The sequence below is a fragment of the Hemicordylus capensis genome, chromosome 1, assembly GCF_027244095.1.
Source record: "Hemicordylus capensis ecotype Gifberg chromosome 1, rHemCap1.1.pri, whole genome shotgun sequence".
NCBI lineage: Eukaryota > Metazoa > Chordata > Lepidosauria > Squamata > Cordylidae > Hemicordylus > Hemicordylus capensis.
In genome coordinates, this window is record NC_069657.1 from 148,744,982 (window position 1) to 148,766,174 (window position 21,193).

At 46.0% G+C, this 21,193-nt stretch overlaps 1 protein-coding gene across 7 annotated transcripts in view; it reads right to left on the reverse strand.

Annotated features, from left to right (window-relative positions):
* Window positions 1-21,193, reverse strand: part of LOC128335493 (rac GTPase-activating protein 1-like) — a 30,073-nt gene that overhangs the window by 7,412 nt on the left and 1,468 nt on the right. For 5 of the 7 annotated variants that reach the window (XM_053273914.1, XM_053273888.1, XM_053273878.1 and 2 more), the window contains exons 3-11: window positions 19,970-20,172; window positions 18,237-18,373; window positions 16,495-16,567; window positions 13,179-13,220; window positions 12,624-12,701; window positions 10,076-10,208; window positions 3,885-4,063; window positions 3,398-3,553; window positions 3,150-3,245 (exon numbers count right to left, since the gene is read on the reverse strand). In XM_053273914.1, the coding sequence (XP_053129889.1) occupies window positions 3,150-3,245; window positions 3,398-3,553; window positions 3,885-4,063; window positions 10,076-10,208; window positions 12,624-12,701; window positions 13,179-13,220; window positions 16,495-16,567; window positions 18,237-18,373; window positions 19,970-20,172 (1,097 nt within the window). The remainder of the gene's footprint in view (window positions 1-3,149; window positions 3,246-3,397; window positions 3,554-3,884; window positions 4,064-10,075; window positions 10,209-12,623; window positions 12,702-13,178; window positions 13,221-16,494; window positions 16,568-18,236; window positions 18,374-19,969; window positions 20,173-21,193) is intronic. The other 2 variants (XM_053273921.1, XM_053273930.1) reach the window with 2 other exon arrangements.

Here is a 21,193-nt window from a genome sequence, read left to right on the forward strand (position 1 = left end):
GGTCCTTTTCAATTAAAAAGACTGGGCTTTGGATTAGCCTCTGCAGCTTCAGTATTTCAAAGAATGATGCATGCAATTTCTGGGACTACAGATGGCATCACTTACTTCCAGGATGACATGTTTATGGCAAAATCATTGAGGAGCATGATGCTAAACTGACAGAAGTCTTAAGAAAATTCCAACACCACAGACTCACTATCTCTGCAGAGAAATGTCAGTTTTGCATACACCCTGTGACATACTTGGGACACATGATATCTCAGAGTGGCGTACATCCCAAAACAGACTTTGGTGAAAGCTATTCAGGAAGCACCAGAGCCACACAACAAGGTTGTGCTTCGCTCATTTTTTGGACTCAGAGCAGTGTTCTCTCTAAGGCAGGGATCCTCAATGTTGGGCCCCCAGATGTTAGTGGACTTCAACTCCCATAATCCCAAGCCCCAGTGGCCTTTGGTTGGGGATTATGGGAGCTGAAGTCCAATAACATCTGGGGGCCCAACGTTGAGGATCCCTGCTCTAAGGTAGGGGGGTGTGTGTGTGTGTGTGTGTGCGCGCACAAGCTTTTTGATGTCTGCTCAGTTAATTTTAGATCCAGGTTGAATCAGGAAGGCCTCATTCTGAATGCACATGAGCACACAGTGCCTTGTTCTGGGTGGCAGTATCAAAACTCATTCCGTGCACAGGTGAAACGAATTGGAACACTGACTCTGAGTATTACTCTAAATTAGTTAGACAATTTGCCTCAAAAGTTGCTCCACTGAGTCTTCTTTTTAAAAAGAATGTTGCATTTAATTGGGATGCATCCTGCAAGGCTAGTTTTCAGACTATCAGATTGCTGAAAGCCCTGCTCTCACTACTTTTGACACCAACAGGCACATTATTGTAACCACCGATACTTTTGAACATGGTTTGGGTGATCTCTTGACCAAGAAGAAAGGGGATAGGGAAGTTAAAGTTGCCTTTGCTTCCAGAGTGCTTACTGGAAGCACTTGGATATGATTTATTCTGTCATTGAAAAAGAAGATCTAGTATGTTTCTGGGCTGTGAGGCATTTCAAGACTTACTTGTTGGGCAGAAAATTAACTTTATAGTAACCCCTGTCTACTTTATTTACTGATTGGGGATCAAGTAGAGTGACCCCAAGAATATCCAAATGGATCATCAGATTTATGGACTTTGATTTCTCAGGTGGGGTATCTTCCAGGTATTCGGAATACAACTGCAGGTTGTTTATCTCTGCTTCTACTTCTAGGCCAAGAAGAAGATGGAGTAGTAGTAATTGCACAAATGGCTTCATTGACTCATGAATGGAAAGCAGCCATCAGTTCTGATCAAGTGCTTACTGAACTTAAATATTACATAACTAATGGATGGACATGCAAAAACAGGGTACCTGATCATCTTCAAACATACATGTATGTAGCAAGTGAGCTGTCCATTCTCAATTTGCTGACAACATTACTGCAGACAAGGTAATCCAGTTTATGGCTGCAATTTTTGTGAGATAAGGTCTTCCTAAAGAACTGGTGATTGACAATGGGACACAGCTTACCTTATCTGAAATGGGGCAGTATATTTGCATAATATTATTATTTCCTTATACCATCCTCAAGGGAATGGCTTTGTGGAAAGAATGAGCAGATTAGTGAATAAAAATTTACAACTGGCTACTATGCATCAACAATCCTGGAAGGAGGCAATCCATGAGACTATTTGCTTATTGAACTACTCCCTCATTCTACTGTAGGAAAATCACCTTTTGATCTAGTGAGAGGATGCAAAGCTACCACCAAACCTACCCAATGGCAACAACTGATAGGGCTTTTCATGCCATCTCACTCTGAGGATGCAGAGATTTGTGTTTGGGAAAGGGAGAAGCAACAAAAATATAAGCTGTATGTGGATCAGAAATGGGGTGCAAAACAGCAAATATTTCAGGTGGGGGACTTTGTTTGAATACAGCTCCCTTATAAATTGAGAAAGGGATGTTCCTGATATTCTGGACCAAAACAAATAATCAAAATCTGAGGAGATTCTGCCATATTGGATGATGGAAAGAAATGGAGCAGGGAAGGGTGACTTTCCAGCATGCATACAATGAAACAAGAGGGGAGTCTGATCTCAGGAGAGGAACTTGATCTTGTCTCCCGTTTTGACTTCACAGATGAGGCCCATGAAAGTGATGGACAATCCTCTGTACCAGAAAAATCACTAACGGCTCCTGTGTCAGAGACCCCAAGAATTAGAGGTGTGCAACAGGAGACCACCTAAAAGATTTGTCACCAAATTTTAAATGAATTCAATTCTGTTTGTTATAAAGGAGAGGGATGTGTTATATTCTATCTAGCAAGCTTTTATGTTTTGTGAATGAGAAGTTTGTCCCTGTGGGGATTTTGTAGAGAGAGTGTGGGATGGAGTCAGAAAGAAAAGGGAGGGAAAGGAGAAGGAGAAAAAATGGAGTTGTTAACTAAGCTAATATTGCTTTGTGATTATGGAGGGAAGTAGCTATAAAAGTAACCAACATAGCTAGTGCAAAACAGACCATAAATGAGCACACTTCCCAGTACCATTCAGCAGATGTGCAGCTGCATTCTCCACCAGCTGATAACACAAGAAATCAAAATGTGAACAGGTAGGATGCAAAGGAGGAGAAAGAGAGGAAGGAGCAAGGTTATGAAGAAGCTTCTAGCAAGTGCCAGAACAAAACAGTGAAGAGAAAATACTTTAGAACAGGACAGGCAACAGAATAAAAAAACCTAAAATAAAGGGTGGAAGTTGAAAGAATGTGTGAAAAATATACAACAGCTTGTAGAGAACAAACAGATATTGAGAGGAGCTGACTGCAGCAAAACAAGAAAAATCCAGCACACCCACCTCAACCATGAATGTAGAAAGAGTGGGAAATAAAGAACTAAATGAGATGGCTGCACGTATTACAGGATGTGATGGCAAAGAGCAACACATTTTAAAATCTGGAATTATAGTAATTTTATTAGTCAAAGAGAGACATTAAATAAAGCACAAAAATAACAGAAGAATAACATAGGACAAGAATTAAGTTTGGCTGAAAAAACTGAGCAGGGCATAGCCAAAGCAAGGCAGCCCAGTCAGCTTTTCAGACACCAACTGTCAGTCCTTCCCTCACTTACCTCTTGCAAACCACGTTTTTCCACTTGATTCACACACTGAACCACTATGTGGGGCACCAGAGGTGGTGTGGAGGGTGCAAAGTCAGCCAGGGTTCCCTACAAAAGAGGTGACAGAGGAATGTGCCAAACACACTCTGGGTCTACTCGTATCCACCACACACAGACAACTTGGCCATCCAGAGTGCTTTCACCAGAGGCAAAGCTAGCAAATGACCCCGAGGTTCCCAACTCAGGAACACCACACTTACATCTCTAACTCTGGGGTGGGCACCTGGGATGCACAGAGAGGAGCAGCGGTCTTTGCACTCGGGGTGTATGAGAAGCTGGCAGGGGCGACATTTAAGTGCCACCTTCCCAAAGCGCAGGCGAGATCTGCAAACTGCACAGGACTCCAGACGGATTACCTTGGGGTGGGGGAGAAGAGAGAGGGTGGGGGAGATGATGGTGATTAGAGATCAAGCAGAAAGGATAACAGGGTTCCTAGCCATTTCTTTAACAGAGGGTAGGCAACTTGCTCATGCCTGGTGGAGCTTCTGCCTGCGTGACAAGCCACAGAATCTTTTCCTTTTTCGTTCCCTCCCCTCCTCACCCTGTGGTCAACTGGCTGAGAACCCACTCGTTGCCCCCTCCCCTTAGAAAATGTATATCAGCAGAGGGCATTGCTGAGAGGAGATGGGGACTGACAGAGACAATATTCCAGGGGTTGGGACAGAGTCCTGTGCTCCCAAGGCTTACTGTTTTGGAGGTAAAGTGGTGGGATTGCAGTGGTGGCATTCTCTGGTGAGGAGAGGGAGAGGAAAAGGGATCCTGGACATCTCTCAGTTCTTCTCCAACCTCTGTGCCGATAGGGTCACTCTCACATCGGCTGCTACGTCCACCCGATTCCCCACTGCTGCCCCAGATGGTAGTGACATCTGTGAAGACCAGGCCCTCCCTCAGTATTGGGCAAACATTTGAAGACATGGACCTGGGCCATGTTCTTGCAGGGCTTTGGGTTGACACCTCTCAGCATGCACTGAAGAACCTTAATACCTGTGTTTTTGTTCCACCCGTGCTGCAGCCTCTACTTGACACACATAGGAGCCCATGATGAAAGGCCCCTTGTTGCTGCTCTCTGGATATGAAGTTGTCCAGCAACAGTTCTGGAGGTCTTGCTCAATAGGCTCCCAGGAGACTTGGCTTGCAAATATGGCAACAGCCTCCAGACAATGGAGAAGAGGGATCAGACTCAATGCTTGAGAATATCTTAAACGTATTGTTACCAGCTACATTTATTCTAATCAGCTCCCAGGAGCCTCCCTGTTTGCAGTTGCATCTCCAGGCTTGGAGATTGCATTTTGGGTATGCTCAGGAACTACACCGCAATGTGAGCTCTCAGTTTATAGTACACATGGGGACAGGTCACTTAGTTGGTAGTGGGCTAGTCGCCCCTAGATTTGGCTGCAAACAAAGCAAATTGGAATGGAGATAAGATACACCCCCTCTCTCCATGTGAAAGCCCCAACTAAGTAGACTGGAGCAATGGTTACTCACCGTTAAGGTTTCTTCTTGCTGCTGCATCCAAGGGCGTCTCATGTGTGGGTTATGCTTCTCCATGTGACTCTAGAAGGCAGGACAATGCAAATTGAGTTAGGGTTTTTTTTTTTTTTTTAAGGCCAGGAGGCGCATCAGTGAAGGTACCATCTAGGAGTTGACAGATAGCCTCTCCCCCAGTTCTTGTAGGCCCAAAAGTGAAGAGCACCTCAAGGAAGGGAAGCAGATGTGCTTCTGTGGCTAGCTTGGAAAGTTCTGCAAACCATGGTCTTCTTGGCCAGAACAGAGTCACCAGGAGGATCTCTGCTTGGAGGATCTTGACTCTTCAGAGTACCCAAGCCAGGCGTGGCATGGGCAGAAAGGCTTACAGAAGACCAGCCGGCCATGGTGACGATAGCGCATCCGCCACCTCAGCTTGTTGGCAGGGGAACCTGGTGAAGAAGCATGGAACTTGAGGACTGGATGGGGTCGCAAAGAGATCCACTACTGGCTGGCCAAAGTGAGCTGCTATCAGGTGGAATATTTCCAGGTTCAGATACTACTACCTTGGAATGAGATCTGACTGACTAAGCCAATCTGGCACCATGTTCAGGTCCCCCTGCGCGTGATGGGCTTCCAGAGATGTTGTTCTGCCCACAGAAACAGAAGAACCGCTTCTGCCTGCAGAAACCTTGACCTGGTTCCTCCTTGATGATTTACGTGTGCCTTGTACATGGTGTGTATAAGGACATGGTGGTGGAGAATTATGGACTGAAACTCCTGAAGAGCCATGTGGATCTCTCTGAGCGCCAGCCAGTTGATGCTGTGTTGATGCTCTTCCGCTGACCATCTGCCTTGGGCTGATTGCTGGAGACAATGAGCACCCCAGCTTCTCTTGATGGCATCCGTGGTCACAATGACCCTTGGCGGGTCCAGGAATTCTTTGCCCACTGACAGATGTGGGACAGTGATCCACCAACACAGTGATTGGGGAACCGGCTGAGTCAGGGTCATCCATCTGCTGGACTTCACTGCTAGCTCTGGGTGGAAGGGCAGCAGGAACCATTGAAGGGGCCGCAGGTGGAAGTGTGCCCATAGAACCGACTCTAAACTTGCCACCCTCAGACCCAGGAGACTGGATAGGGACAGCAGAGGAAGAGACTTCTTCACCAGAGGCTGGCGCACCTCGGTCTCCAATGTGCATCTGCGTTCCACTGGCAGGAACAATTTGTCTTGTTGCTTATCTGAGAGAAACCCCAGATGAAGTCGTTGGTGACTAGGTCGCAGTTGGCGCTTTTCTTTGTTGATCAGGAAGACATGATCCTCGAGTACCTGTAGGGTAGACTGTAGGTCCTGCTGAGCCTGCTGCATTGATGGAAACTTTATGAGGAGATAATCTAGATACACAAAGATCCTCATTCCCTGGAGACGGAGATGCACAAGAGACAGGATCTTTGTAACTATGCACGAGGCTGAGGACAGGCCGAGTGGGAGAGCCCTATACGGATAATGGACTCCTGCATAGAGGAAACTGAGCAAGTGGCAGCTGTTTTGATGGATTGGTACATGCAAGTATGCCTCCTTGAGGTATGCCTGCCCCAGTAGAAGTGCTGTGACCAGAATCCTGACTCTGCCCCCAAAGGATGATCTAAAAGGACAAAAGGACTGAAAGGGCTGCCGTCCCTGAGGGCGGTCCTGCTTCCGTGTCGAGGAGGGATGACGTTTTGTCCTTTGACTCCACTAAGATCTCTTTTAGGGCCTCATCCCCCCCAATTTTTCCCCATCAAAGCGAAGCAGCATCCACCTGCCAATATTTCAGCCATAAATTGTGGCAGCCCACCACGAAGGCAGTGGTTGCCCGGGATACAAACCGGAGGGAGTCAAGAGTAGCATCCGCCATGAAGGCTTGCGCCTTGCACAGTCTTAATAGGGTTTTCCTCAACCTGACCAGTCAGAGGGAGGTTCCTGAATCAAATCATCTAGCCAGATTAAGAACACTTTAGCCATTATAGAGGCGGCTGCAGAAGATCTCATTGATAATGCTGCGGAATCATGCACACGTTTCATGGCCCCCCCTCTGTGGATTTGTCTGAGGAGTCTTTAAGAGCAGACTCTCTGTCCTGCATCAGGACTGAACTGGAAATCATGGCCACCTGTAAGGGGTGTGTTGAAAATCTTGGCACCCCACCCCACCATGTTGGAAGGCATAAAGCTTGTCTGCTATGGCATTAGCTCTTTTTCAGGAGGTGGAAACAGTCCATTCACTTTTTGCAGCTTGCACAAATTGCTTTGGAATCTGAAGGGGGCGCATTACTTGGCTTGGAAGCCAGGAACTCCAGTGAGCTCTTACTTAGTGGCTGTGATTGCTGAGATGCAGGGGGATTTAGCCCCAAGGCGTGCACGTTTTTTGCCATGAGGGGAGCCAAGTCTATGGACTGAAAAAGTTCATGTGGCACCTCAGAACTCTCTGGTCCCTTGACATCTGACCATCCCCCCCTCTTCTCTTGGTTGATCAGGATCCCCTCCCCCCAGGGGGTATGTAGTGAGTCCTGGATTTTCTGGTGAGGTGGATTCCTCATCTAGAGGGATGGCAGAGATTGGGTTGCCCGGGGGTTGTGCTGGAGGCTTCTGAGGAGGTTCAGTGGGAAGTTCCCCTGTCTCCCTGGAAACTAGGCCTCTGGGGTTGGGGGAGTTCAGAGAGTTCAGATGAATGCACACTCTTATCTCTCTGTTTCGATTTAGACCTCCCTTTCTCAGCTTTCTTAACATGTTTTTGCGTTTTTAGGGGCTGGCACCTCCGAGATGGAAGAAGCAATAATGCTGGAGGAGAAGGAAGAATCCCACTTGGTTTGTCTCCTCTTCTTAAAGTTTAGTTGGTCATCTCTCAAATGAGCTCACCAACAAGTCCACAAACCATGTGCCCCAGGTACGTGGCATATCCCCTGGCATCTGGGAGAGAGCTTGGCTCCTTGGGGTGAGTTGTGATAGGCTAGATGCCCCTGAGGGGCCTGGGGTGGGGCGTGGAGAGGAATCAGAAAGCCCAACATGGGCTGAACTCACCGAGTGAGAAGATGCTGCCATTGCTGAGCTCCTGGTCACCACGATGCGAGTAGTTGCTGCTCTGGATGCCGCTGGTCCCGCTCCTGTGTCTTCCGGCACCGCCACTGATTTGAGTGCCCCCGTTTTCTTCTGGGGCTTTGGCCTCTAGTGGAGGCCATAGCCAGCAGTTCCAGGCCGCAACGTTCCTCCGCACGCTTCACAAGGCTTCTAAGAGCATGCGGAGGTAGCAGGGCTGCAGTTGCAGATGGCAGGCAGTCCACAGGGCTGGCAGGAAGCAGCAGTGAGGCTGATGCCTGGACTGCTTTCCTGCCCTCCAAAATGGCGGCCAGCACTTCCTCCCTCTCTGGAACGCCACCTGTTCAGCGGGGGCTAAGCATTCTGAGGAGCTCTGCTGAGCAGGCTGGTGAATGGGACCTTAGGGGTGGGTTCCCGGCTGCTCTAATGGCCTTCGGAAGGCCCGGTTGCTGCTTTCCCTTTGGTACTCTAACGTGGAGTACCCTGGCTGCTCTTTCCATGCAGCAAAAAAAAAAAAAAAAAAAGCAGGAAAGAAGCGGAGGCAGAGAAAGGAAAATGAAAGTAAGAAAGCAAATTGAGATTTTACACACAGACACGGTTGATAGAAGGGAGCACAAAAATGGGAGAAAAAACAATAAGAACCTAAGGGGGGGGGAAACAAGCTGAGAAGTTCAGAAAAGAGCTGAGAAAAAGCTGCCTTGGAGCCACGCAGGACTAAAGAACTAGGGAGGCAGTCATGCTCCTCCTGGCCTTAAAAAGCCTAACTTAATTTGCATAGTCCTGCCTTCTAGAGTCACATGGAGAAGCATAACCCACACGTGAGATGCCCTTGGACTGCAGCAGCAGAGAATCGGGAGTTAACTAGCTTCCAAGGCCACTCTAAACAGAGTGAACCATCTCAGTCCCCTCACTCCTTTCACAGAAGATAACACGCTAAAGAGCCAATTGTGCCAAGTAGGAAGAAAGTAGGTAGGACGGTGAAGTAATGTTCTCCCCATCACAAAGGAGATGAGTCAGACATAGACATAGAGGTGTACTCATTGAAATTATTGATAGGATTGTTGGATACTCTTTTGCGCACCTGCATAACAGCAGGAATGTAGCACATTTTGGCATTTAAGTATCTCCAGTTCCATGACCCAGTGTGTTGCCTTGTATACTCCACTATGTGCTATACGTGGGACTCCAAACCAACCTTCATGCTCCCTCATATGCTATACTAGGGGACTCCATTGGGCACTGCTTTTGGCCTCCTACAACCTACAAAGAGCTTGAAATCACTATCTGGATCGGTCCTTGTGCCAATCCATCCAGCTTGTACTCATAGGAAGCTGGAATCAAGGAGAAGCCTTTCTCATGGGCATCTCCCACTCTACTAATCTCTACACCCCTCCTGATTTCCGTCATGCTGAGAAGCGAGACTCTGCAGTCCCTCCAGGTGCACCCGGGTCTCGTCGTTTGGATCAGGTGCATCTGAGCCTTCGCCCCTTCTTGGGCCCTGGAACTATCTCTGTTCCCCTTTCTTAAGTCCAAACCCCTCTACAATCATCTATCAAGCCTCTTTTCTCTTGCATGCCTGGGATCTCATACACAATTAGACCTTAAGCTAAAATGCCTCATTGCAGTTGGTTTACCTGGAGTATTAGACTTTAAGGTAAAATGCCTCATAGTAGTAGACTTAGCTAGAAATGTATTTTAATTGCTTTAATCACACAATTCTCTTCCTGTATCCCCCTTCTTCAAAAATAAATTCTTCTTTTAATTTTGAAAAACTAATTTTTAAATTTTTAAATATCCTGCCTCAGTCCAGTCATTTCTTGAGTCCAAACGTTTGCACAAATTAAAACTGGTGGAACTGACCCCCTTAAGAGCCAATTTCCCCGCAAAGCCCAAACACTGGGGTGCTAACCAAACACCCCTGGGCCAGTTCAATTAACAGGATGTACAGCCCAAGGCCCAACCTCCAAGGAGGTCCAGGAGGAAGAGACAAGTCACAAGTCAAAACCTTTCCCCCTCCTCCTAAGAGCCACTCCTCTTCCAGTTCTGGCTCAGCTACACATTGGAAGCCACCGTGGAAACCTTTAGGCTTAGCCTACTAGTCTCAATAGTGTAAGCGGGGAGAAGCCTTCTTGCAGGTACTGTTGACCTTGTGGTCTCATCCCTCCTCTTAGTAATGAAGAGTAAACTATGAGCACACCAGTGAACCACTGGAGTCTGTCCAGTCAAGGAGAAAGGCTTCCTTCCAGGCAGAAGGCAGGACACCCAGGCAGACTTGAGCATACCCTAATCACACCTGCTCACTTTCAGCCCGCTGCCAGCTTCTGAACGGGAGGAAGCACCTGTGAATGTCGAGATGCAATTGCTCTGCTGGGATCTGCGACGTGGCACCACGGTAAGAGGGGGCAAGCTGTGGATGGCACCCTTGCTCTCAGCAGATCTTGGGGCCAAAGACATCTCACTGGACTGGCAAGGCTTTGGAGAGAGAAAAAGAATTTGGTGACGGGGACCTTTAATCACCTCTACCCAGATTAGGGATGCAAGCATACATACAAGCACAAAGAAACTTAAGAGACCTCTGCATCGATTGTACAGAACAGAACCCCCCAGTGTTCTCTAATTTTTTTCATCTGTGTGCAGATTGAGTTTTGTTCTGGGAGGAGAGCTGGTCTAGTGGTAGCAAGCATGACTTGTCCCCTTAGCTAAGCAGGGTCCACCCTGGTTGCATATGAAAGGGAGACTTGATGTGTGAGCATTGTAAGACATTCCCCTCAGGGGATGGAGTTGCTCGGGTAAGTGCATCTAGGTTTCAAGTTCCTTCTCTGGCTTCTCCAAGATAGGGCTGAGAGAGATTCCTGCTTGCAACCTTGGAGAAGCTGCTGCCAGTCTGTGAAGACAATAGTGAGCGAGATGGACCAATGGTCTGACTCGGTATATGGCAGCTTCCTATGTTCCTATCAAGGCAGTGTGCGTGCACATGTGCATTCAGAATGGGGCTTTCCTGATTCAACCTGAGCGGGATCTAAAATTAACTGAGCAGACATCCAAAAACTTGTGAGCAGGCACACATGCGCATGCCTTAGAGGAAACACTGGGAACCCCGCCCACAATCTTCCCAATCCCAGCTTTTAAAAAAAGCTCTAACTTTTGACAAAAAGCTCTTTTTCAGTTTAAACCAGAGTTTTGAGACTACTGGGTTTCTCCTAATGCTGTTTTGTCCATCCTTAGATTATTCTCTGTACCTTCTCTAGATATTCTATAGCCTTCTATAAACTTAATTTAGAAATACAATGAACATTTATATACCACTTTTCTACAGAAGTTCCCAAAGTGGTTTAAAGTAAAGTGTGCCGTCGAGTTGGTGTCGACTCCTGGCAACCACAGAACCCTATGGTTGTCCTTGGTAGAATACAGGAGTGGTTTACCATTGCAATCTCACACGCAGTATGATGATGCCTTTCAGCATCTTCCGAAATCGCTGCTACCCGATATAGGTGTTTCCCATTGTCTGGGAAACATACCAGCAGGGATTCAAACTGGCAACCTCTGGCTTGCTAATCAAGTCATTTCCCCTCTGCGCCATTAGGTAGCTCAAAGCAGCTTACATAGATATAAATAAAATTATACTATATATAGTTAGTAAATTAAATGTGAATTCCAAGTTACCCTGTACATCATCTTGGCTTTCACAACATTTAAAAGACAAGGCCTTTGCATCAGTTGAAGAGGTGGACACTACTTGGATATTTTAATGAAAACTTGATGCTTTTTCCTATTCACGTGATGCTAAGTCTTAAAGAACTTCATGGGTTTTTTTTCCTTTTTCCTTGGTATCACTTTGTTTCTATACCATCTCCATTTATAAAGGTCTTCCTTTGGAAAAAAAATGCAAAAATTGAATTTTAAATTGATTAGGGCTTGAAGGAGTAGTTGGATTGAAGTGAGCTAACTCCAGAGCGTTTGACTCCTCAGAGTCAATACATCCTAGATGTTTGGGGCAGGGGCGTAACTACTATTAGGCAAGGGGAGGCGGCTGCCTGGGGGCCCCCACACCTAGAGGGGCCCCCCCAGAGGCAAGTCACATGTGAAGTGTGTGTGTGTGTGTATCAGCGAGGGGCCCATTTTGAAATTTTGTCTCTGGGCCCACTCCAGCCTTGTTACGCCCCTGGTTTTGGGGATGACAGAGGCTTGTGGTGTACCTGTTGCTATAGCGCAGACAGAGATAGGCTAGTGACTACTGAAGAGGAACTTTTGGATGCTTGGTCCAAACTGATCCCAACTGATTTTACAGAGAGCTGGTGTACTCTAGTGCAAATCGCTGGTTCAAATCTTACCTCAGCCATGAGCTCAGTGTGGCCTCAGGCATAGGACTGCTTTCTCACACTAAAACCCACAATGGATCTGCAATATGGGAATTATAATACTGGCCTACCTTACAGTGGGTTGTATACATGTCATTACCCCTATGGGCGTTTATTGTTTTAGCTTGGGTGTTGTTGTTTTTAATGCTGCATCATGAGCTGCCTTGAGGCTTTTCTGCAAAGAGGGGCATAGAAGTTGAAACACACACACACACACACACACACACACACACACACTCTCTCTCTCTCTCTCTCTCGAGAAATGGAGGAGTTCCCTGGGTTGTGCAATGCTGGGGAGCCTCTCATGCCACTGCTTTGCACACACCCACATTCAGTTCCACCCAACCCTTCCGTTCCCTGACCACATCAGATATACACAGATGCTCAGCAGTTTGTCCCATAATTTCTCGCTGCCCCAGTTCATGTATGCAGCATCAGAGCTGGGCGTGCAAGATGATCCAAGAGAACACAGTGCAGGTCATGTTGCTGCTCATGTTCGCACCAAGAGAGAACATTGCCAGATACTCACTCTGGGAGTAGGTGCTACTGATGGACGCACACGCTTGGCTGCGACTACTGGCTGGATCAAAGGGGTCAGTGAGGTGCGCTGGGGGGCGGGGGGGGGAGAGAGAGAGAGAGAGAGAGAGAGAAATATTGGTGGGAGAGAAACATCAAGAGGGCCCCACTTCACTCCAAGAAGTGGCCAGTTCTGTACAGATCCTTGCTGTCCTCCACCCCACAATATACTGATTAGACAGAGCAAGCTATAGTGTTAGCCACGCTCATGCTGGGCTGAATGGGGACAGTTGCACACTCTCTGTCCACTAAATACAAGAGGACCACCACTTGCAAGGCTGTCTCTTTGCCCAAGAAGCAGGGGCACAGATAAGCTTCCAGAGTCTCGACAGCAGAATAATGGAGAGTTGTCCTTGCATGAGGGTACAGAAGTCCCTTTGTTTCCTGTCCAGCGGATGTCAGAACAGATTTCTTCAGTAACCACACTAGGTTACTGAATAGGACAGGAAGGGTGCTGCAGTTCAGGCAACAAGTGCCAGCAGCAGGACTGGATGTCTTCTTCAATTACCCCCCTGTCTCTGCCTTTGATGGGTCTTGTCATATCCAGAACCTTGAAGAAGAAGGAGAAAATAGAGAAAGGAAGCCTGAGAAATGGGTGAGGAACACATGTAGTTAATGAGCTACTTAACAGTCATTTCCCCACCCTCCTCCACCTCAAATGCATGGTTACCTTGCCTCTTCTGCCCACCCCAAATTACAGCTGGCACTGTACGTGTATTAGCTCAGCGGTCAGTTCACCATCAGTCAGTTTGTGATCACTCCATGAAAACCTATTGGAAGAGATTCCCTCTGGGCTCTGGGGAGTATCTTAGATGAAGCAGCAAGGAACTCACTGTAACCCTAACAGTTAACAAAACAATGCAAGATACATCCCATAATGCGGGGCTGTTGGCAACCCTAGATACCAAATTCCCATTTCCTGTGAGCTACACTAAAACTGCTCCATTCACAGCCTGGACTACAAGGTAACAGAGAAGCTTGTACTTTGCATATGCAGAAATGTCACATCTGGCATGATATCCAGCTTCTCGATGACAAAGGAGGCTTCAGGGGGGACGAGCCCCCCCCCAAGTGGCTCCTGCCCCCCATTTCTGTTTCAGAAATTCAATATGTGGGACAAAGCTTGCCCACCCATCAATGCATTTTGCTCCTTCTCTGCACCTCTCCCCCCAATTTTTTTTCTGGTGCCACCACTGCCCGATAATCTGATTTCTCATTAGAACACGATCAAATGTTTGAGTGTGTAGGCACTGCAGTCTCTCTCTGCCTGAAGGCTCAGAGAGGAAAGCTTTGCACACAGCTTTAGATTTCACCAGTGGGATCTTCGTTCACTCATTGTTCTGACTTTCAGCTTGCTTCACACACATATGCATCAATAAGCTTTCAGTTATCCCAGTTTTCCCTTAAGCTCAAACCTAGAAAGTAGCTTGCCTTTAGCACATAGATCTTGTATTTTGCTTTTTAAATTTGAGTTGTGTGTTTTTTAATTCGGCTTTTTAGATTTGATCTGATTTTTAACTAATTTTAAAATGAGTTTTATTGCTGCTTTGTATTGTATTTTGTATTTTATTTTCACCTTTTCCCGTCTGTTATGATTTAATGTGTTCTGTGTTTTTATTGTATGTATTAATCCTCTGTTGTGAGCCTCCCAGAGAACAATTTGATATGGGGTGGCTGGCTAACAAATAAACTTCATTATATTATGATGATGATGTATCCTATATGTAATATGTAATCCACAAGCAAACCAATTCCTGAATCTATTATATATTTTGAAGAATTTGTTGAAGCAAAATAAAGTCATACTTCCAGATGACCTACAGATACCAAATTTTGGATGAACATTCCTGCCTCTTAAAGTAGCTGAATGCACCATTTTCCAACACGAATATGCTTGGGGGCACATTTAAATAATTGTGTGTGGCAGGGGGAGTTAGAAGAAATTCTGAATCAATCCTCATGTTTTAACACTTCTTTTTCTCAGATCTTTAACACTCAATAATTAGTTCAAAAATTCTAAAACATAATGACCAAGACAAGCAGAAAATCTTTCTCAGATTTACCATATATGGTTATTATAATCAGATTTTTAAATCAGATTTGTTTAATATTTTTCACTTAATATTTTAATTGTGTCTTTTTTACCATCTTGTTTTTAAATTCTGCTGTAAACCACCTTGGGATTGTTTTAATGAAAGGCACTATATAAATTTAACAATAAATAAAATAAAATAAATAAATTATACAATGAAAATAACGTTTGAAGCTGAAATCCTACAGACAGGGAGGTGCTAATTTGGACATTCAACTCTTTCAAACTTTTAAGGGTGACCTTACAAAATGGTTACCCACCATACATTGTGGTATCCATACCTGTGAAGAAGTTTGATTCCATAGCTTGTCACTCTGGCCTGAATAATAAATATTAATTGATGCAACAGTGGCGAGATTCTGGGTTCAAGTGTTTGCAAGAGTATCTAACATAGTTAAGAAGTGTGTTTTGCCAGATCCTAAACTTTCAACTTTGTATGGTGATCAACACAGGGACCTTTTACCCCAAATAAGTGACTACATTTCGTTGATAATAGCCAAGCTGGAAATTGTTTTTCTTTGGAAATCTACTGCATGCTGCTCTATAAGCAAGTGGTATGACAGAGTGTGGCACACAGTGCCCTCAGAGATGCTCATGAAACACCAGATTTGCCTTTGAAAGGGAGTGGTCTGGACACTTTCTATTCAAAACAGCAACCCTTTATTGCTTGCGTAAATGACAGCAGTTCCTCCATCCACTTTTTGGAAAGATGCCTTTGATTAACCTTTGCACATGAGGATATTCACAAGTACAAACCTTTGTACAGTTCTTGCCCTCGGGCTACACACTCCTTTTTCCTCGGTACTCAATGTGATCATATCAAAGATGTTTCCCTGCTGCTCATCAGCAGCAAAATGCCTCCGTTCGGGCAAGTCTCATTTGGAATGTAAACAGCAGCGGGGGGCAGTCTCGCAGCAACTAACATCCCGAAAAAACAGCAACTTCTTTATGCCGGATATACGACGTCCTAGCTCTATATCGCAGTGATTAAATTCACACTAAGGCATTGGAAATGTGAACGGCACCCTGCTGTCCGTGTAGGGACTGCGGTGTCACAATGCAGGAAGTGTGGAAACACACTTCTGAGATTCATCCTGACCCCATTGTAGGGTCTAGTCTGGAAAGCAGCCTGGTGACCAAGGAGCCATGTGGTTTTCTTGGTAGAGTACAGGAGAGGTTTACCATTGCTTTCTCCCAGGCAGTATGAGAGGATGCCTTTCAGAAGCTTCCTATATCACTGCTACCCAATGCAGGAGTTTCCCTTAGTCTGAGAAACACACCAGTGGGGATTTGAACCAACAGCCTCCTGCTCTCTAGGCAGGTAGCTTCTCTGCTGCACCATTAGGTGGCCTCAGATTGAAAGAGATTGTGCTAAAAGCACACTGAGAATCTCGGCCTCTGTTGGTACAGAGTACCAAGAACCAAACTAGGTGCAATCTTAAAAGCGTCATTGTTTATTTAGGGTTTTTAATTTACTCACAAGTAGCAATCTCATAGAACCATGAATTGGATCAGAACCGTGGTGCAGGGGTATTAAGTGTTTAACCCTTTCACTTGCATTCCCTTTTTCCTGCTGAAAAAAATCTCCCTCACTGAAGCAGCTAATTAATCCCTGAAAATGCCATAGTCTGCAATGGCATTATCAGTTTGGCTCTCAGAACCTAGTATTGACAAAAGCTTGGCCACACTTTAAACCTCTTATGACTAGCATAGGAGGAAGAGACTAACTTACCACGTCATCATCTGAAGGGTCAAAACTGATGTCAGATATGAAGGAGGTGCCAAGTTCTTCCACCACAGACAATCTACCGAAGAAGATCAGATCAGTGTGGAATGGACTACAGAAGGAATACTAGCCTAGTGTCATAGCTTGGACAGGTTCACATTCACATATCATGGAAAACCAGTGGCTTGGTCAAAGCGCTGGTTCCCAGAGCGCATGTGGGAACCTGATTTCCAGTATCAGGAAAGAGATGCCGACCTCATGTGTGTCATCTGAATCTGCCACTGTCAGCATATTCTACTCTGATTGGGGTTCCGAGCTTGACATCTGTAACCTAGATTTGAAGTAGGATACAGAGTTGGGTTTGGAACTGCAGCTTTGGAACTGGTTCTCCTTGATGTGTGAAGAAGTTGTCCTTTGTCTCTCCGCTCTCCCCTTTGTGCCTTGTGTCATTTTCACCCTTGAAAAAACACACCCTCCAGCAGTAATCTGCTCCTAAATCAGCTATTTGATTTTCAGGGCAAAAATGGTGGCAGAGGAGAGCATTAGCCAGCAGAGCTGCTATGAGCAGTTTTTTGCTTCCTTTTTGAATTGTTTCATGCTTAAGCCTTGGAAGTCCTCTTGGAAAAGGATAACTTCTTAAAATCCCGAACATGTCAGGCTCAATAAAGGATTTTGTAAGGCACCTGGGAATTCCTTCTCTTGTGGTTTTTTTTGGGGGGGGGTGCCCTCATCTTTAATTCTGGGAAGTATTAACCCCCTGCTTGCCATAAGACACATTCTCAGCCCCCTTGGTCTTATTTTTAAAGCTTTTGAGTTAAGTGCATCATATTCAATGCAATTGATAGTTTGACCATCAGGCACTCATGGATATGAATACTTATATTTTGCTTTTCAACAGAAGTTCCCAAAGTGGTGTGTGTGTGTGTGTGTGTGTGTGTGTGTGTATAGAAGCGGGGGAGAGGGGGGGATCCCTGTCCACAAAGGGTTCACAATCTAAAAATGAAAGATAAAATAGACACCAACAACAGCCACTGGAGGGATGCTGTGCTGGGGTTGGGTAGGGCCAGTTGCTCTCCTCCTGCTCGATAAAACCACTTTTAAGAAGGTGCCTCTTTGCTCAATTAGCAGATAGCACTAGCCTTACAATGTTGCTGTAAATAATGCATGTGAACTGGTTTGACTACTTCAGAACACTAAACATTATAACAAAAATGGATTGCAGCACTTGACTGGTGTTGGTGACGACACTCACCGCCTTGGCAGAGCAAGTGGGTAAGTCAAGGGTGGAGGTAGAATGATGGGCTGGGATCAAGGGGAACTGGTAATGCCGGGTGGGCAGGTCCAAGAGAACAGCAGAGCTGAAGGTCAAGACAGGATTCTGTGACCTAGGAGGGACTGCCAGATCCCAGTTGCCTTAACTAAGCCTTTGCTCCCCCGACACCCCAAGAGAACAGCAGAGCTGAAGGTCAAGACAGGATTCTGTGACCTAGGAGGGACTGCCAGATCCCAGTTGCCTTAACTAAGCCTTTGCTCCCCCGACACCCCAAGAGAACAGCAGAGCTGAAGGTCAAGACAGGATTCTGTGACCTAGGAGGGACTGCCAGATCCCAGTTGCCTTAACTAAGCCTTTGCTCCCCCGACACCCCAAGAGAACAGCAGAGCTGAAGGTCAAGACAGGATTCTGTGACCTAGGAGGGACTGCCAGATCCCAGTTGCCTTAACTAAGCCTTTGCTCCCCCGACACTCACCGCTTGCCAGGCAGCAGGGTGCTGCGGCCGAAACATCGCCCATCAAGAGCAGCCAGGGCTGAGCACTGGTCCTCAGTGAGAGGACTGAGATGTGGATCAGCCATCAGGTAGTCATAGATAAGCTTCAGCTTGCGGTCCTGAGTGGGGGTGAAAGTGGGAGAGCCGTTTAGAATGCAGGATTCTCAAAATGGTACCTCCAAATAGCAGTAGAATGTTTAGATGCTCTATGCACTCACCTCTCCAAAGTGTGTGTGTGTGTATACACACACATATACACACTGTATGTACACACACACACACACACACACACACACACACACACACACACACACACGTCTATGCAGTGCATGTAGTGCTTTGGACCAAATGTAGCATATTATTCTTGCAGGAGAATGGCCAGGGCAACATTAAATCTGCACAAAACTATATTCAAATTCTGTTTTGAGACATGCAACACAATTGGGTTGTAGAACACCGAGGCTGTAGAACAAACTGCCTCACTTCATATGGTGACGGATACCACATCTGAACGCTTCCCCTATGTCTAAGTCTTCCTGCAAACAAGAAAACAAGCATATGAAGGAAAGGCTCAGGCCCAGCGCTTCGCCTGTTGCACTGGATGCCACTTTTCAACATTCCCTACTCGATGTCAGAAGTGGCACAGTCTATTCTACAAATTTCTTTATTGTATTTAGTACATTTCTATATCGCCTGTTTGTTATAGCTCAACAGATACCAGTTCTGACATCCTACTCTGCTGCATGTGAAGACCAGACCTAAATTTTTCACTTAGTGCATGCATCGCATTTTCTTCCTACAGTGGTGGGGTCTCATTAGCTCCTCAAATCTATGCTGGTTCAGAGCAAAAAGCAGTCCTATATCCCTCAGAACAAAAAGGTAGTAACATTAATTTAATGTTTTTAATTGTTTGTGCTTTAAATTTGTAAACTGCCCAGAGATTTGTATACAGGGCGGTGTAAAAATGTGCAAAATAAAGAAGGATCTATTTGCTTCCAGGCTGATCTGTCCACTCATTAAGGTTAGCTGGGAGGGGCTCTTCTACACCCCACCCTCACCTTCCAAAGATTGGTGGGTGGTGATACACAGACAAGACTGCCAACTCTACTGAAATGTTTCCTGGAGCTATTCTCCTCACTCCCAATATATATATATTTCACAATACCAGGGCGTTCATTCAGATCTCCAGGATTGCTTCCAAGAGTCACTTGGAGACTGATGCCAGTTCCGTAAGACTCCAGGCCAGTCCTGGACAGGCTTGGCAACCCTATGCACAGACTAGCCTTCTATGAGGTGGACCCTACAATGTGGAACTTCCTGTCTTCGGAGATAAGCTGGGTGCAAAGCATCTCTACTTTTGGAAAGTAAAGGAGAGTATCCACTCTAGACCTGGCATTTAAATAGCCAGGCTGTTGACTGTATTTGCTACGCCTTGGCATTTTCAAATTTATCATTATTGTTGCTTAGTTAGTTTGTTTGTTGTGCTATATGCAATTTTCTCTTTTATTATTCCCCCTTGTTTTGCTTTTAATTGTTTACTTTATTGCCTTGTGAGCCACCTCGAGCTTTCACACGACTGGACAAGCGGGACATAAATCAGCAGTATGATCTTTAAGGTGAAGAGGTTGATCTTCCCAGCATGGATTACTGATCGCCACAATACATGCTGATCAACCTCCCGCGTTACCACCCGGGTTCTATTTCCCTCCAAGAACCTGCTTCTCTAGTTCCGCTTCTGCCTGGTGCCTTTTCTTCATCTCCACCTCCACCTGGTTGCGGGCATGTTTCAGCTTCACCTCAAGCACAGAACGCTCAAACTCTGACTTGCGCAGCTGTTCTCTTGCTCCCGTCAAGTCATGGCCCAATCGGCAGCAGCGTTGGCGCATCCCCTCAAGACACCGTACAATCTGAAGGTAGTCTAGCGGGGAGAGAAAGAAGCATTTCATTGAAATTGGGATTCGCGGGCAAGACGTTCTCCATGGGCCTCGGGAAAAACACTTAGTTGTCTGTGGATGCTTTGTAAGCACGTTTGTCACTCTAGAAGTACCCACCAGCTGCAGGGACTGGAACTGCAAAAGACACTTGCCAAAATATCATATTTATCTGAATATAAGACACCTCTGAATTTAAGACAAGTCCCTTTTAAAAAAATAGAGTTTATACTTATACTTACCCAAAAGGAAGAGGACTCTGAATTTAAGATGACTCTCTGATTTCTAACATCAAAGAACTTGGAAAAAACATAGTCTTGGATTCAGGTAAATACAGTACAGGAGGACGGTTGACAGTTTTCCAGCAGCCATTTCCACATTTGAGGGGGCTCTTAGCAAGGCGACTTCTGGTACACCCCCACACTTGGGTGGCAGACATAGATTTATTTTGTTTTTGGCAGGCCAGTGGTAGCAACAGTATTCCTGCCAGGAGTGGCCACATACCACGTTTTTAATCCCACATTGCTCCACAGAGTGTTGCAATGTTGCATGTGGGGGAAAACATGGCTGCTGGCCTGCCAAGTATGACAGAAACAAACAACCACAATAGCGGGCTTCATGTAGACATCCTCCAGCTGGACCAAATTGTCTTCAGGAAGTCAGGCATCAGCAACAGGCCCACTCGGGGTCAGGGTGCTAGACCTTGTCAGTTGCCCAAGGGTGTCTTGTGCTGATGCTGCCAAGTGTTGGCATCAAATATAGCAAACAGAAACCATATTCTGGAAATCTCCCTTGAGACAAGACAGAAGCAGAGCATACCCAAGCCCTCACCTTTCCCCACCAGGTAATCCCTTAGCTTGGAGCTCTCATTCATTGTCTCCTCCTCCCCGGTTCTGAAGCGTTCTATGGGGCAGAGCAGTCATAAGAGAAGCATTGCTGGATCCCAATTCTAACAGCTGTGATGCCCTACAGGATTTCCTTTTGGGAAACTGGAATAAACTCATATTG